At 35.8% G+C, this 15,422-nt stretch overlaps 1 protein-coding gene across 2 annotated transcripts in view; it reads right to left on the bottom strand.

Moving 5' to 3' along the window:
* Positions 1 to 15,422, bottom strand: part of LOC148940200 (LYR motif-containing protein 2) — a 73,748-nt gene that overhangs the window by 38,422 nt on the left and 19,904 nt on the right. For both annotated transcript variants that reach the window (XR_016143482.1, XM_089106347.1), the window contains exon 3: positions 13,516 to 13,632. Coding sequence is in view for 1 of the 2 variants with exons in the window: in XM_089106347.1 (XP_088962473.1) it covers positions 13,555 to 13,632 (78 nt within the window). In the remaining variant the exon portion in view is untranslated. The remainder of the gene's footprint in view (positions 1 to 13,515; positions 13,633 to 15,422) is intronic.

Genomic DNA, 15,422 nt, shown 5'->3' with positions numbered 1-15,422 from the left:
ACCAGAACTTCTTAGAATGACGTTTAATGACTCATTTGAAACCTATTGCTCATATCTATGTGATGTTTTTTCAATTCTACCATCCATAAGTGTGATATAGCACTAAAAACAGGAACGTAATGTCGTCAAACCCCTGATGGGGGGGGGGGCAAAGGTGGACCAAATTGTCTCAGATCAAGTGAAAATGTCAGGGAAAAATAAAAAAAAGCATTATAGTATCATAAGTGTAAAAAATTACTAGAAAAAACTGACCTGTTTTTCTAAATTATGCAGGCTTATATTAATTTTGACAAGATTTTTGAAGAAAATAAGTTTCAGCTGGGGGGGGGGCAAACTGGGGTCTGGAGGGGGCAGTTGCTCCCTACCTCAGAACAAATTACGCCCTGACAAAAAAAACAACACTTTTGGTGTCACTTCTTAAGTAGGCTAGATAATGCAAATTTTGCAAACATATAAATAAAATCTACAAACTAATTCATCGAATCGATTTTACATCGATCTTTTATGTAATTATCATAACTTTTAGTTACTATGTGCCGTGTTTTGTTCTTTACTAGGTTTTCAGCTTTATCCGAACAAACAAGCATAGGCCCCATTTATAATGAACTGTATCGGTCCTTTATGTAACTCTTTTTCGATATTGTCTCAAACTATATGTTCTTTCATAATATACAAGTGTTGGTGGCTCTGTCAGTAGAGCGTAGGTCTTGTAATTCTTAGGCGTCGAGTTCGAACTTCATCCGGTGTAACTTTTTCTGTATAGACGAATGATGCTGGTTTCTAGGAAAATAATAAGGTTTTATTACAAACTGTTAGTCTCCTAGTAATATTCAGTTATTATAAGCTTTAATATTCGTTCTTAACTAGCTGCGGAAAAAAGAAAAGCCAAAATAAAATAATGAAGTGGTACTTGTTCATTATTCGGTACACCCTCGAAAAACGAAGTTGCGCTTTTGACTGTGGCTACTGTAGAATGGTCAAGAGTCTCCGATGGTAGAATGGTGAGCATAACTTCATGAAAATAAAGTTTTTTTGTAAAACGTGATGCTAGTTGCACTCTAATTTTTTGATCACTTCAAAAGGGCACTATAACTTTTAATTTCCGTGCGAGTGAGCCCTCTCGCGACATTATAGGACCACTGGGTTGATACGATCACCCCTGGGAAAAAAGAAAAAACAAATAAAAACGCATCGGTGATCTTTCCTGTGGCAAAACACACAAAATTCCACATTTTTGCAGATAGGAGCTTGAAACCTCTACAATAAGGTTCTCTAACACACTGAATCTGATGGTGTGATTTTCATTAAGATTCTATGACTTTTAGGGGATGTTTCCCCCTTTTTTTTGAAAATAAGGCAAATGTTCTCAGGCTCGTAAATTTTGATTTCGTAACTTATTGATATCGAAATTCCGTTTTTTAGAGTTTCGGTTACTATTGAGCCGGGTCACCTACTTACAATTCTTTACCACGAACTGTTTGAAAGGCAAGGAAGTATAAAACGATGTTATCATTGTAATAATTATGGTCCAGAACCCTTAACTGGAGGTTTGCAAGAACACCTCTCATATGTTCCTCCTCCAAGCCCCCTTAATAAGCTACACAATTAAGGCACAGAAACCAATCTATCAAATCTATCTTGGGTTCGATACCCAATTGCTTTTTTTTCAATCACGGTTTTGTCCCCTTCTATATAATCATTTTCCGATAATTTCACTGTTTTTATAAATGTGATGCACTCATTTTTTAAAAGCATGTCCCAGGAAGGTATTTTGTCAAGCATTTTGATTCAAAAGGGAATAGAGGTCATCCAGTTCATGGTTTACAACGACCTTCTTAGTAGATCACTAAATTAATACCCCAACGTATGGCGTAATTTTGTCAAAATCCTGTGTGCGGTGGGGGTGGTAAAATCTGGAGCCAATTTTCCCAAATCAAGTGAAGATGACAGAGAAAACTTAAAAACGAGCCATATAGTAATAAAAAAGGTAGAGGTGTACTAAAAAACTGACCTGTTTCTGTGGGTGCTTGAACTATTCGGGCCTATCTTAGTTTTGACAACATTTTTGGAGAAAATAAATTTCAGCTAGGGGGGGGGGGGGGGGGACTGGGGGAAAACTGTGGTCTGGGAGAGTCAATTGCCTCCTCTGTGCCATAGGAAATTACGCTCCTGACCCCGAACCCTTGCCACTTAGTGGTTGGAGAAGTGTATGCATGTGGTTCTGTAACCACTCAACGTTGTATATTAAAAGGATTACTTATTGTTATACTTTCTTATTCAAATTATTTACTTGACAATTCCGCTGTAATATTCTCTCCATACACACGATTGTGCATCCAAAGAGGAAGAAAAACAAATGAAAACAGTTCTGTAGGCGAATTCAGGTAATTCTTCCCAAAATTTTTGAAATGAAAACAAACTTAGTTTATAATACCTTTATCGTACCTACACAAGAAATGATCTTTTTTGAAATTTGGCTTCATTTGTAAGTAATGAATGGCATTTCTATTTAGGGACAGGTCAAATAACTCCCTAAGCCTAAAGGCACATTTCTGTTGAGCTAGCAACATTTCCCACAAGAATGTGGATTTGCAAACCTGTCCGCTTAGTTAACATTGTGTGTCGAAGCTACTCGCCTGGAGGAAAAAATTTAGCTACTCCGTTTTGTGACAAAATTTAATCCTTAGGTCGTGAGACTTAGCTGTAGGGCATCCCTTTAAAAACCGCAAGCTAAATTACAATATCAAATGTATACCCAAGGTACCTTGGGAAACTAACTTCACTAAATACACTTGAATGCTTCTTCAGAAGCCAAAAATATTGACGTAACACATAGAACATGAGAATTAATATCGCTGATGGTGCCTGCCTCAAAAAGTTATTTCAGCGTTTCACTGCGGACAAGGGCTGAGAGTTTTCCACGGTACCTATTTCAGCAACTATGTCCCTGTGTCTTTTTCAAATATTAATTAAAAAAAACTTGTTCCACAAAATAAGTTTTTCAAATAAAAGTAAAGAACTCCATTAAACTAAAAATGAGCAAAAAATAAAATCAAATAATCTACCAAGCGTGAAACTACCACAAATCAGCATCGATAAATAAATGAAACCCAAAACGAACACAAATTACAATAAATAACCGAGTCAAGCTCAAAATGAGCAGAAATTAACATGATTTAGGCTCGAACCCCCTATGCCTTCCCAAGGCCAAAACATAATTTGCAGTTTACTGAAAAAATATAAATGTTTTCCTTTTATAACTTTAATAAATCAAATAATATTAACATTTTGATTAGTAAATATCAGTAAATGTATATTAAACTGACAATGCACATTCATTTGTATTTTATTCAGTAAAGGGCAAATTATGTTCTGCCCTTGGGAAGGCCTAGGGGTTTTGAGCCCAACTTATGTTAATTTTTGGTTCTTTTGAATTTGTCTCGGTCATTTATTGTAATTAATTAAAAAAAAACTTTCAAAAAAAGAAGATTGTGAAAGAAAGGTAAAGGCCATTTTCAACTTAAGCTCAGTTGATACGAATAACTGTTAAAATTGAAACTCAAAACGACCAGAAATTACTATTAAAGAATAAATGAAACCCAAAACGAACAAAAATTAAATTAACAATCATAGCAAAAAACATACAACAAGTAATAATATAAATGAATAAATAGATCTTAAAGCGAGCAATGCTTAGATTGAATATGAAAATCTAGCATAAAACGAAAACAAATATTTTGCTATTAAAGTATAAATGAAACTTAAAACGAACAGAAATTAAATATACAATCAATGCGAACAAACATACAATTTATATTAATGTAAATGAATAAATAAATCTTAAAACGAGTGCAACTTAAAAATAATATGGAACTCCAATTTGGATTAAATAATAATAACTATGAATAAGAATTCGGGTGTCGCCTCACTGTAGAAGTCGAAAACCTACTGCGTCATTGACGCTTTACTAAAAACAAGTCTTTGGAATATTTTCACTTATGTAACTTTAAGAAATAAAAAATTAATTAAGATTTTAGGGAATAAATATCAGCATATGTATATTAAATTGACAATGCACTTTTTTTTCAGTAAACTCATTTGAATTTTTTTTCAGTGAAGTAAAAATTATTTTCTTGATTTTAAAAAGCTCATGGGTTTTGAACCCTATTCACATCAATCTATGCTCGTTTTGAGCTTGACTCTAGCATTTATTTTAATTTTTATTCATTTTGGGTTTCATTTATTTATTGATACTGATTTAGGGTAATTTTAAACTTGGTAGATTATATGATAGTCTGTACACAAGGTGTTGAAAGTATGAGCCAGTCCTCAACAAACAGTGGCTGCAAAGAGAATGATACTAACCTTCACTCCATCAATAGGGATTGCGGATCCAAAAATACCAATAACAATTGTTTGTTGTTGATAAACCATTTTGAAACTTCATATTGTATTATATTTTGGAGTTTCATGCAAGAAAATGCATGTTTCAAAAAGTTTGAGGTGCAGTTCTCCGCTGAAATACAAATGCCTAGAAGCCATGGAATGTTTTCATAACAAACTAAAACGATTAGTTGGAAAAAATGGCAGAGTAAAAGAAAAGTGGTAAAACTATATGAGTCTTGAACAGTCTTGGAAAGTATAAACAAAATCAAATTGAATATTAGATATATGATATTAATTGTTGAAAGATCCATCAGTTCAAGATTTTTTTTCACTATAATTTTTACTTTCATTTTCAATGCTGTAAGAACTGAAAAAGAATAAATTTGTAATATACGAGCAATTCGTTTTCAGTAAAGCGCCAGTGAAGCAAAAGGTTTTAGGTTTTTGGAGTTAAAGAAGGGGGAAATATCCAAATTTCGGTGTGAAACTATATTTGCCTTGGTCAATTTTGAAAAGAACTAACTAATTAAACAGAAATATTTAATGCATAATGATATTAATTGCTAAAAGTTCATAAGTTCAAAATTTTACTGTAATTTTAATATTTATTTTCAATATTAAGTACAAAAGAAAACATTTGTAATATAATTCGTTTTCAGTAAAGCGCCAATGACGCAGTAGGTTTTAGGCTTCTGCAGTGAGGCGATACCCAAACTCTTGTTTGCAGTTATTTTTATTCGATTCAAACTTGATTTGCATATTCAATTTAAGTTTCACTCGTTTTAAGATTTATTTATTCATTTACATTAATATATATTGTATGTTTGTTCACATTGATTGTATATTTAATTTCTGTTCGTTTTAAGTTTCATTTATACTTTAATAGCAAAACATTTGTTTTCGTTTTAAGCTTGATTTTCATATTCAATCTAAGCATTACTCGCTTTAAGAGCTATTTATTCATTTATATTATTACTTGTTGCATGTTTTTTGCTATGATTGTTTATTTAATTTCTGTTCGTTTTGGGTTTCATTTATTCTTCAATAGTAATTTCTGGTCGTATTGAGTTTGAATTTTAACAGGTATTCGTATCAACTGAGCTTAATTTTAAAATGGACTTTACTTTTCTTTGAAAAACTTATTTTTTTGAAAGTTTTTTTTTAATTAATTTTTGTTCGTTTTTGATTGCAAAAAGTTTTAAGTTTTTATGGCATGGAGGGGGGGGGGTACTTACTGTCCGATTATTCTTGACTTTAAAAAAAAACAGATCTAGAACTTTCAATTTAAATCGAATGAGGCTTTTTTCAAAGTCTATACGATTACCTCTTTGATAAAAACCTTGTATATAAACAATAGACAGCTTGCATAACTTGTGGACAGCGATTGACAACAATGAATGGATTGAAAAAATAGCTCCAATAAGGGGGTTTAGACCATTTTACTTGCTGACACAAAGGGATCACGACTGTTTGGAATAGACCATAAAAGGATTTTGTGTGCCAAAGCAATTTTGCATCTATCACAGAGTATGTATTTTAACCTTAAAGTTGGATAATTATAATGCGTCGTAGATTTCCTATGTGTTCTTCCCATACAAAACCCCTTCCCATAAGTTATAAACCCCTCCCTTAATAATTTATGCCCCAGGGCATAACTTAAAACGCCTACCCCGGGCCCTGGTGGGCTGTGTCGACACTGGAGTTTTTTGTTATCAGAACTTTGAACTATTTTAACAAAATGTCTATCTCAAAATTTTTATCTGATGCATTTATGGCTTGGAGGAGGGGGGGCTAGTTACCCTCCATCTCTTTCGACTCTTAAAAAGTGAACAAGAACTTTCAATTTTCAGTCAAATGAGCCCTCTCTAAAGATTATACGAGCATCCCTTCCATAAGAAATAATGGGAAGGATTCGGAGAATCCTTAAATTACAACCCTTACCCTGAGGGCTGTGGGGGATTTGTCATCCTCAAAGACCTAATTTCCAGAACTTAAAACTACTTTTAATTAAATGGATGTCTCAAAATTTTGAGTGGATGTATTTGGGGAAACTATGGGCGTGGGGGGGAGGGGGCTAGGTGCACTCCAATCACTTTTGATTATTAAAAAGGGCACTAGCCCTTTAAATTCCAATCAAATGAGCCTGTTTTAAAGTTTCTAAAACTATACCTTCTATAAAAACCTGATGTGCCCCCTGGGCAAAACCTAAAACCCTTGCCGTGAGGGTTGTGGGTGAGTGTCCTCCTCAAAAACATATTTTCTATCTGGGAATCAACTACGCTGAACAAAATTTTGATTGGATGTGTTTGGGGAAATGATCGGTGTGGGGGGGGGGGCTAGTAACACTCCAATCACTTTCGACGATTAAAAAAGGCACTAGCTCTTTAATTTCCAATCGAATGAGCTTGTTTTGAAGTTTCTACGACACCGTCTTCTATAAAAACCTTATATGCCCCCAGGGCATAACTTAAAACCCTTACCCTGAGGGTTGTGGGGGATTGTCCTCCTCAAAATATATTTTCTATCTGGAAATCAACTACGCTGAGCAAAATGGCTATCTTAAAATTTTAATTGGATGTGTTTAGGGGAATGATGGAGATGGGGGGGAGGGGGGCCTAGGTGCCCTTCAATACCTTTAAAAGATTAAAAAGAGCAGTAACCCTTCAATTTACAATCAAATGAGCCAGTTTTGAAGTTTATACGACAACCCCTTCTATAAAAACCTTACATGCCCCCAGGGCATAACTTAAAACCCTTGCCCTGAGGGTTTTGGGGGAGTGTCCTCCTCAAAAATATATTTTCTATCTGGAAATCAACTACGCTGAACAGAATGGCTATCTAAAAATTTTGATTGGAATGTTTTTGGGGGAATCATGGGCGTGGGGGGGCTAGTTGCCCTCCAATCATTTTCTACTATTAAAAAGGGCACTATTCCTTTAATTTCCAATCGAATGAGCCTTTTTTGAAGCTTCTATGACAACACCTTCTATAAAAACCTTATTTGCCCCCATTGCATAACATAAAACTCTTGCTCTGAGGTTTGCGGGGCCGCGTCTTCCTCCAGAACATATTTTTTATTTAGAAATCAACTAAGCTGAACAAAATGGATACCTCAAAAGTTTGATTCGATGTGTTTGGGGAAATGATGGGTGTGGGGGGGGGGGCTAGGTACACTCCAATCACTTTCGACTATTAAAAAATGCACTAGCTGTTTAATTTCCAATCGAATGAGCCTCTTTTGAAGTTTCTACGACAACGCCTTCTATAAAAAACCATATATGCCCCCAGGGCATAACTTAAAACCCTTGCCCTGAGGGTTGTGGGGGAGTTTCCTCCTCAAAACATATTTTGTATCTTGAAATCAACAACGCTGAACAAAAGGACTATCTGAAAATTTTTACTGCATGTATCTCAGGGAATGATGGGCGTGGGGGGGGGGGGAGTTGCCCACCAATCATTTTCGACTGTTAAAAAGGGCTCTAGCCCTTTAATTTCCAATCGAATGAGCCTGTTTTGAATTTTCTACAACAAAAAAAACCTTATATGCCTCCAGGGTATGACTTAAAACCCTTGCCCTGAGGGTTGTAGGGGAGTGTCCTCCTCAAAAATATATTTTCTATCTGGAAATCAACTACCCTGAACAAAATGGCTATCTCGAAATTTTTATTGGATGTGTTTGGGGAAATGATGGGCGTGGGGGGGCGGGGGCTAGTTACACTCCAATCACTTTCGATTATTAAAAAGGGCACTAGCCCTTTAATTTCCAATCGATTGAGCCTGTTTTGAAGTTTCTACGACAACGCCTTCTATAAAAGCCTCACATGCCCCAGGCCGAAACTTAAACCTTTTTCGATGAGGGTTGTGGGGGATTGTTCTCCTAAAAAACGTGTATTTCATATAGAATTCCACACTACTGAACACATAAGCTATCTCAAAATTTTGTTTGGATGTGTTTGGGTGACGGATTGGCGTGAAGGAGAGGGAGGTGATCTAGTTACACTCCAATCACTTTTGACTATTAAAAAGGGCACTAGCTCTTAATTTCCAATCTAATGAGCCTGTTTGGAAGTTTCTACGACAACGCCTTCTATAAAAACCTTATATGCCCCCAGGGCATAACTTAAAACCCTTGCCCTGAGGGTTGTGGGGGAGTGTCCTCCTCAAAAATAATATTCTATCAGGAAATCAACTACGCTGAACAAAATGGCTATCTCAAAATTTTGATTGGATGTGTTTGGGGGAATGATGGGCGTGGGGGGGCTAGTTGCCCTTCAAACATTTTCGACTATTGAAAAGGGAACTAGAACTCTCGATTTCCAATCGAATGAGCCTGTTTTGAAGTTTCTGCGACAGCGCCTTCTTTTTAAACCTTATATGCCCCCAGGGCATAACTTAAAACCCTTGCCCTGAGGGTTGTGGGGTAGTGTCCTTCTCAAAAACATTTTTTCAATCTAAAAATCAATGAAGCTGAACAAAATGGCTATCTCAAAATTTTGATTAGTGGGGTTTGGGGGTATAAGGGGCGTGGGGGGGGGCTAGTTGCCCTCCAATCACTTTCGACTATTAAAAAGGGCACTAGCTTTTTGAATTTCCAATCAAATGAGCCTTTACCCTGAACAAAATGGCTATCTCGAAATTTTTATTGGATGTGTTAGGGGAATTGATGGGCGTGGGGGGTAGGGGGCTAGTTACACTCCAATCACTTTCGATTATTAAAAAGGGCACTAGCCCTTTAATTTCCAATCGATTGAGCCTGTTTTGAAGTTTCTATGACAACACCTTCTATAAAAACCTTATATGCCCCCAGAGCATAACTTAAAACCCTTACCCTGAGGGTTGTTGGGGAGTGTCCTCCTCAAAAACGTATTTTCTATTTGGAAATCAACTACGCTGAACAAAATGGCTATCTCAAAGTTTTGATTGGATGTGTTTGGGGGAATTCTGGGCGGGGGGGGGACTAGTTGCCCTCCAATCATTTTCGACTACTAAAAAGGGAACTAGAACTCTGGATTTCCAATCGAATGATTCCTCTTTGAAGTTTCTACGACAACCCCTTCCATATGAAGTACCTCTGGGAAAAAAAAATAATAATAAATAATAAAACATTGGAGCCGTATGGCCTTTACTATAGGCAACGCTACAGCGTTGCCTCTGATTTCTGTTCGTTTTTGGGTTTCATTTATTTATCGATGCTCATTTGTGGTAGTTTCACGCTTGGTAGATTATTTGATTTTATTTTTGCTCACTTTTTATTTAATGGAGTTCAATACTTTTCTTTGAAAAACTTATTTTGTGGAAAAAGTTTTTTTAATTAAATTCTGTTCGTTTATATTGACATAGTCTTTTCAGGGAAAAAGAAAATAATACTTTAAATCTTTTTTTTTTTTTAAGACTTTATAGTTTGGCCTGCTATTTGTGTGCTAGAGAAATAATTTGGGCAATTTTTAACAACACAAACCCTTTTAAAAATCTGGACACAAAGAGTGGTGTTTAATTTAGTTTCATACCTCCTCTCCTCTACATACCTCCGGATACACTCACGCTATTTTGATTTGGTTAAATTGTAAGAGCAGAAGTAGCCCCGAAAGTTTGAAAATAATACCCTCAGTCGTTCTTGGGATACTGCTGAGATGCCTTATTAGAAATTAGCATTAACACAGTGCATTTTGATTTAATATCAAGGCAACATTTAGTTTTTGAATATGATGGACAAACAGAAGAGTGGTGATGGGAGGGGCATTAGTTGCCCTCCAATCACTTTCGACTATTCACAAGGGTATCAGCCCTTTCTGTTTTCAATCGAATGAGCCCTTTTCAAAGTTTCTACGACAACTCCTTCGATAGGAAGTGCCCTGGTTTAAACAACAACAACAACAACAAAAAATAATACATTGTACCCACATCAATCTTTACTATAAAAATGCCTAGCCTTCTAATAAATTTCAACTGTTAAAAAGGGCACTAGGTCTTTCGATTTCCAATCGAATGAGCCCTTTTTGAGTTTCTACGACAACGCTTTCTATAAACACCTCATATGCCCCCAGGGCATAAATTACAACCCTTGCCCTAAGGGCTGTGAGGGGGTTTTCATCCTCTAAGACCTAATTTCCACAACTTTCAACTACGTTAAACAAAATGGCTATCTCAAAATTTGATTGGATGTGTTTGGGGAAATGGTGGGCGTGAGAGGGGCGTTAGCCGCTCTCCAATCACTTTCAACTATTAAAAAAGGCCTAGCCTTATCAATTTCTAATCAAATGAGCTCTTTTGAAGTTTCTACGACAACACTTTCAATAAAAACCTTATCTACCCCCAGGGCATAACTTACAACCCTTGCCCTGAGAACTGGGGGGAGGGGGGTTGTCATCCTCAAAGACCTAATTTCCAGAAATTTCTAGTACGTTGAACAAAATGGCTATCTGAAAATTTTGATTGGATGTGTTCGGAGGAATGGTGGGCGTGAAAGGGGGCTAGTTACCCTCCAATCACTTTCGACTATTAAAAAGGGCACTGGACCTCTCAATTTCCGATTGAATGAGCCTCTTTTGAAGTTTTTACGACAACTCTATCTATTAAAACCTTATATGCCCCCAGGGCATAACTTACAACCTTTGCCCTGGGGGCTCTGGGGGTTTGTCATCCTTGAATACATAATTTTCAGAACTTTCAACCACGTTCAAAAAAATGGCTATCTCTAAACTTTGATTGAATGTTTTTAGGGAAATGGTGGGCTTGAGAAGGGGGTTAATTACTCTCCACTCACTTTCGACTATTAAAAAGGGCCATTTCAATTTCCAATCGAATGAGCCCTTTTTGAAATTTCTACAACAACTTTCTATATAAACCTTATATGCCCCCAGGCCATAACTTACAACCCTTGCACTGAGGGCTCTGAGGGGGTTATCATCCTAAAAGACCTAATTTCCAGATCTTTCAACTATGTTGAACAAAATGGCTATCTCAAAATTTTGAGTGAATGTGTTTGGGAAAATGGTGGGCGTGAGAGGGGGTATTTGCCCTTCAATCACTTTCGACTATAAAAAGGGCACTATGCCCATTCAATTTCCAATTGAATGAGCCCTTTTTGAAGTTCCTACAACATCGCTTTCTATAAAAACCATAACTTACAACCCTTGCCCTGAAAGCTGGGGAGGGAAAGGGGTGTCGTCCTTCAAGACCTAATTTCCAAAACTTTCAACTACGTTGAATAAAATGGCTATCTAAAAATTTTGATTGTATGTGTTTCTGGATAAGGTGGGCGTGAGAGGGGGGTTAGTTGCCCTCAAATTACTTTCGACTATTTAAAAGGGCACTAGCCCTTTGAATTTCCAATCGAATGAGCCCTTTTTCAAGTTTCTACGACAAAGATTTCAATAAAAACCTTATATGCCCCCTGGACATAACTTATAACCCTTGCCCTGAAGACTGTTGGGGCAGTGTCCTGCTCAAAGGTATAATTTCCTGAACTTTAAATTGCGTGGAACAAAATGCCTATTTCAAAGTTTTGATTGGATATGTTTGGGGGAATGGTGGGCGTGGAAGGGGTATTAGTTGCCTTCCGATCATTTTTGACTGTTAAAAAGGGCACAAGTCGCTTCAATTTCCAGTTGAATGAATCGTTTTCGAAGTTTCTACGACAGCTTCTTCGATACGAAGTGCCCTGGTCTAAAGGAAAAAATAATAAATAATACATTGCGCCAACATCGCTCTTATATACCTCCAGGGCATAGCTTATAACCCTTGCCCTGAGAATTGTGGGGGAGTATCCCCCTCAAAAACATATTTCCTATGTGAAAATCCACTACGCTGAACAAAATGGCTATCTCAAAATTTTGATTGGATGTGTTTGGGGAAATGGTGGGCGTGGAAGAGGTGTTAGTTGCCTTCCAATCACTTTCGGCTATTAAAAAGGGCAATACATTGTGCCAACATCGTTCTTTACTTAGGCAGCGCAATCGCGCTGCCTAAGTAAATCTCGCCGAAATTTTCACAGGGAATTATTTTCTTGGGAGTTTTCATTTCAAATGTATTTTTCAAACGCTATTGTTTTTTTTTTTTTTTTTTTAATTTGTAACTCTAAGTTTAACACAGTTACTTCTACAGAATCAGCAGACAAAGATCAAGGAAAAAAAAATCTTTCGTGCGCGCCTGCTTGGAACATCCAGATATGAAAATGAGGATTATATTATATGATTAAAAATGTTAGTATGGTCAAATATCAATTGAGATAGTAATTTATTCTTTGTAGTCACATAGTTTCTTGAATATTTTCTACTTATTACCATATTAATCATATACTGTTTTACCATAGCTAACTACAGTACTTAGAACTCCTTAAAGGCGTCTTTCTTAAATGTTGATAGCCGTTTTCTATTTTACTCTGCTGAGTGCAGCAACGTGTGCGTTTGCTCTGCACTTCTTTTCTAATTTGTGTGAATAATGTCATATCAGCTATAAGACTTTACGCGGCATCCACTCTACTGAATGTAGCAACGTTTACTTTTGTTCTGCACTTTTTTTTATTTTGTCTGAATAATCAGATATCAGCTTTATGCCCCTTTCCGTGGCGTTTCTCAGATTGTTTACTGGAGTTTTGATTTCACCATATATCCTTTATTCACCTTGTTATATCCAGGAGGCCTGTCTTTTGGCAGAATTCTATTTGCTCATGTATCGTAAATAGTAGTAATGAATTAGGTGTTAGTATTTAATTAAAAAAAAACTTTCAAAAAATGTTCAAAAAGTGCCATAATTGAAACCAAAAAGGATCGTAATAATGTAATAAGTAAAACTTAAAGCGACAGAAAATACTATTTAAATGAAACCTAAAAATAACAAATTCTACTATGGATGAAAAAAACAAAACGAACAGGCACTAAAAGGAATTATCAATTTAATAATAACATAATACAAATTCCTTACACTGAAACTGGGCTTAATTTGTAAAAATTAAATTGTTGTTTCTTGAGCTATAAATTCCATGAATAGGAAGTTGAAAAGCACGAAAAAGAACAGAAAAGACAAGGCTAACTATAATCAGACACGAACGTACGGGAAAGGGCTTTATGGCAGAGCTATTATTGCATGTGAGACAGCATTAGAATCTTATAAGGAAAGGATATTAATTACCGCGTGTAGCACTGCTCATCTTCTAGATTTAGAAACCACTTAGGTTGCAACTTTCAGTGACTTTTCCAAGTCTTTTAGCATTCTCTGTCCATGGATAATTAATCCCCGTATTGTCACCTGAAAGAATTATATTCGGAAAACTGCATTAATTACCGATGAAGTTCGGGATTTGTAAGATGTTAACGTATAATTTACTATATGGAGGTAAAGCGTGCGTAGCTGTGTAGACCTCAGGCGGCTTGGTGCTGCAGTGAGCTATTAATAGTAATAGTAGTTGTAGTTAAAGTATACATTTTAACAGAAACAAGCGATTTTACGACAAACCTGCAGTTGCAATTTACACCAAAAGGACAAGACACTTATATGATTGGATTCACTAGTCACATGTTTATCCATTCACTGAGCCAGAAGTTGATATTTATTAGAATTATGTTTTTTTAAAGGATCTAGGTTTACTTACCAATAGTGACTTTGTCTTTTATTCAGCAATTTTCAACTAATATTCAACGTATTTTCAATTTTTAAAAACTATTCATACCGAACTTCAGAAATGTATTTCGGTAGATGGACAGAACTGAATCTCAGATAAAGAATAATAGCAAAGTTGACGTCTTTCGCTGATTAAAACCTTAGAAGAGCAGACCTTAGAAACATTAAAACCTTAGAAGAGCAGACCTTAGAAACATTAAAACCTTAGAAGAGCAGACCTTAGAAACATTAAAACCTTAGAAGAGCAGAAAACTAAGATACCAAAACTTCCACAGGAAACATAAAATGACAGATTAGATATCAATGAATAATAAATAAATAACAATAAACTGGTTCCAGAGAAACAAAGCGACAGACAAGAGTCTGGTCTGATATTTTTGGTGCACCTTTATTCTTTTTCTTGTGTAAGGGGCGTGTGAAACTCAATAAAGGTCCTTTCTTCCCTGTGGGCTGATATAGAAAACTGTTATTATGGTATGAACTATTCAAAGTTTAGTAGATCGTCATCTTCTTTGGAATGTTTGTCATTTCTGTTTTTCGACAGAAACAGTGAAGCAATTACGGAAATCCCCTTCTGTGTTTCTGTTTTTTTTTTTTATACCGGAAAATGGAAAGGACCTGCTTTTATCCTAAAAAAGCGGCTGCTTTATCGGATTTTTTTTTTTTTTTTTTTTTTTTTTAGTATCCTAAGATTCATGCTAAGGAGAACATTTTTTGATATGAATTAATTAAAAATATTAAATGTACAACAAGACCACATATCTTAAAATTTATAGTTTGAAACTATTCGAAATTGAACTGTCTTTGCAGTTATTCACGGGTATTTCTTTCGCATAAATTACCCAGAAATGCCAGTTATACATTATTACGACCGTGCAAAAGATTTTGTAGTAACCGGTCGTTTTTGATGAATTGCACGCGCCATAACATATTCAATGCGCGACTGGTATTTTGGTTTATGACACAGGAAGGCGACCCCAAAAAACCCTTTCATAGTTCTAAAATTATTGGCTATTTCAAAAGATTCACTTGATAGCAAGTGACTCTATTCAGGTCGAAATTTTAAGTTTAGGGCCTAAAATGGCGTTAGATCATTGTTACCTTAACGCCATGGCGATATAACCTTCAATTTCCGTTGAAATGAGCCCTGCCTGAGCCCTCAAAGAAGTAGTTTATGACCAAAATTCGATAAAACCATCCTTCATGATAAAATAAGAAAAAACACGCAAGCATGACCATCCGAGGGAAAAATCCGTAATTTTGTATATTTATGAATAGGGATTTGAAACCTGTTGTACAGTGTTTTGATTAGCTAAATTTGACGACATAATTTTATAAATATCGCTTTGTTTCCCTTTTTGTTTATTATGTTGATTTTCTTATGCTAGTAACTTTTTGTCAATAGCTTTCAACTTAAC

Source organism: Artemia sp. Qi Xiang Cuo, chromosome 20, assembly GCF_049724085.1.
Source record: "Artemia sp. Qi Xiang Cuo chromosome 20, ASM4972408v1, whole genome shotgun sequence".
Lineage (NCBI taxonomy): Eukaryota > Metazoa > Arthropoda > Branchiopoda > Anostraca > Artemiidae > Artemia > Artemia sp. Qi Xiang Cuo.
Note: the sequence above shows the minus strand (reverse complement) of the source record. Positions and strands in the feature narration are given on the sequence as shown.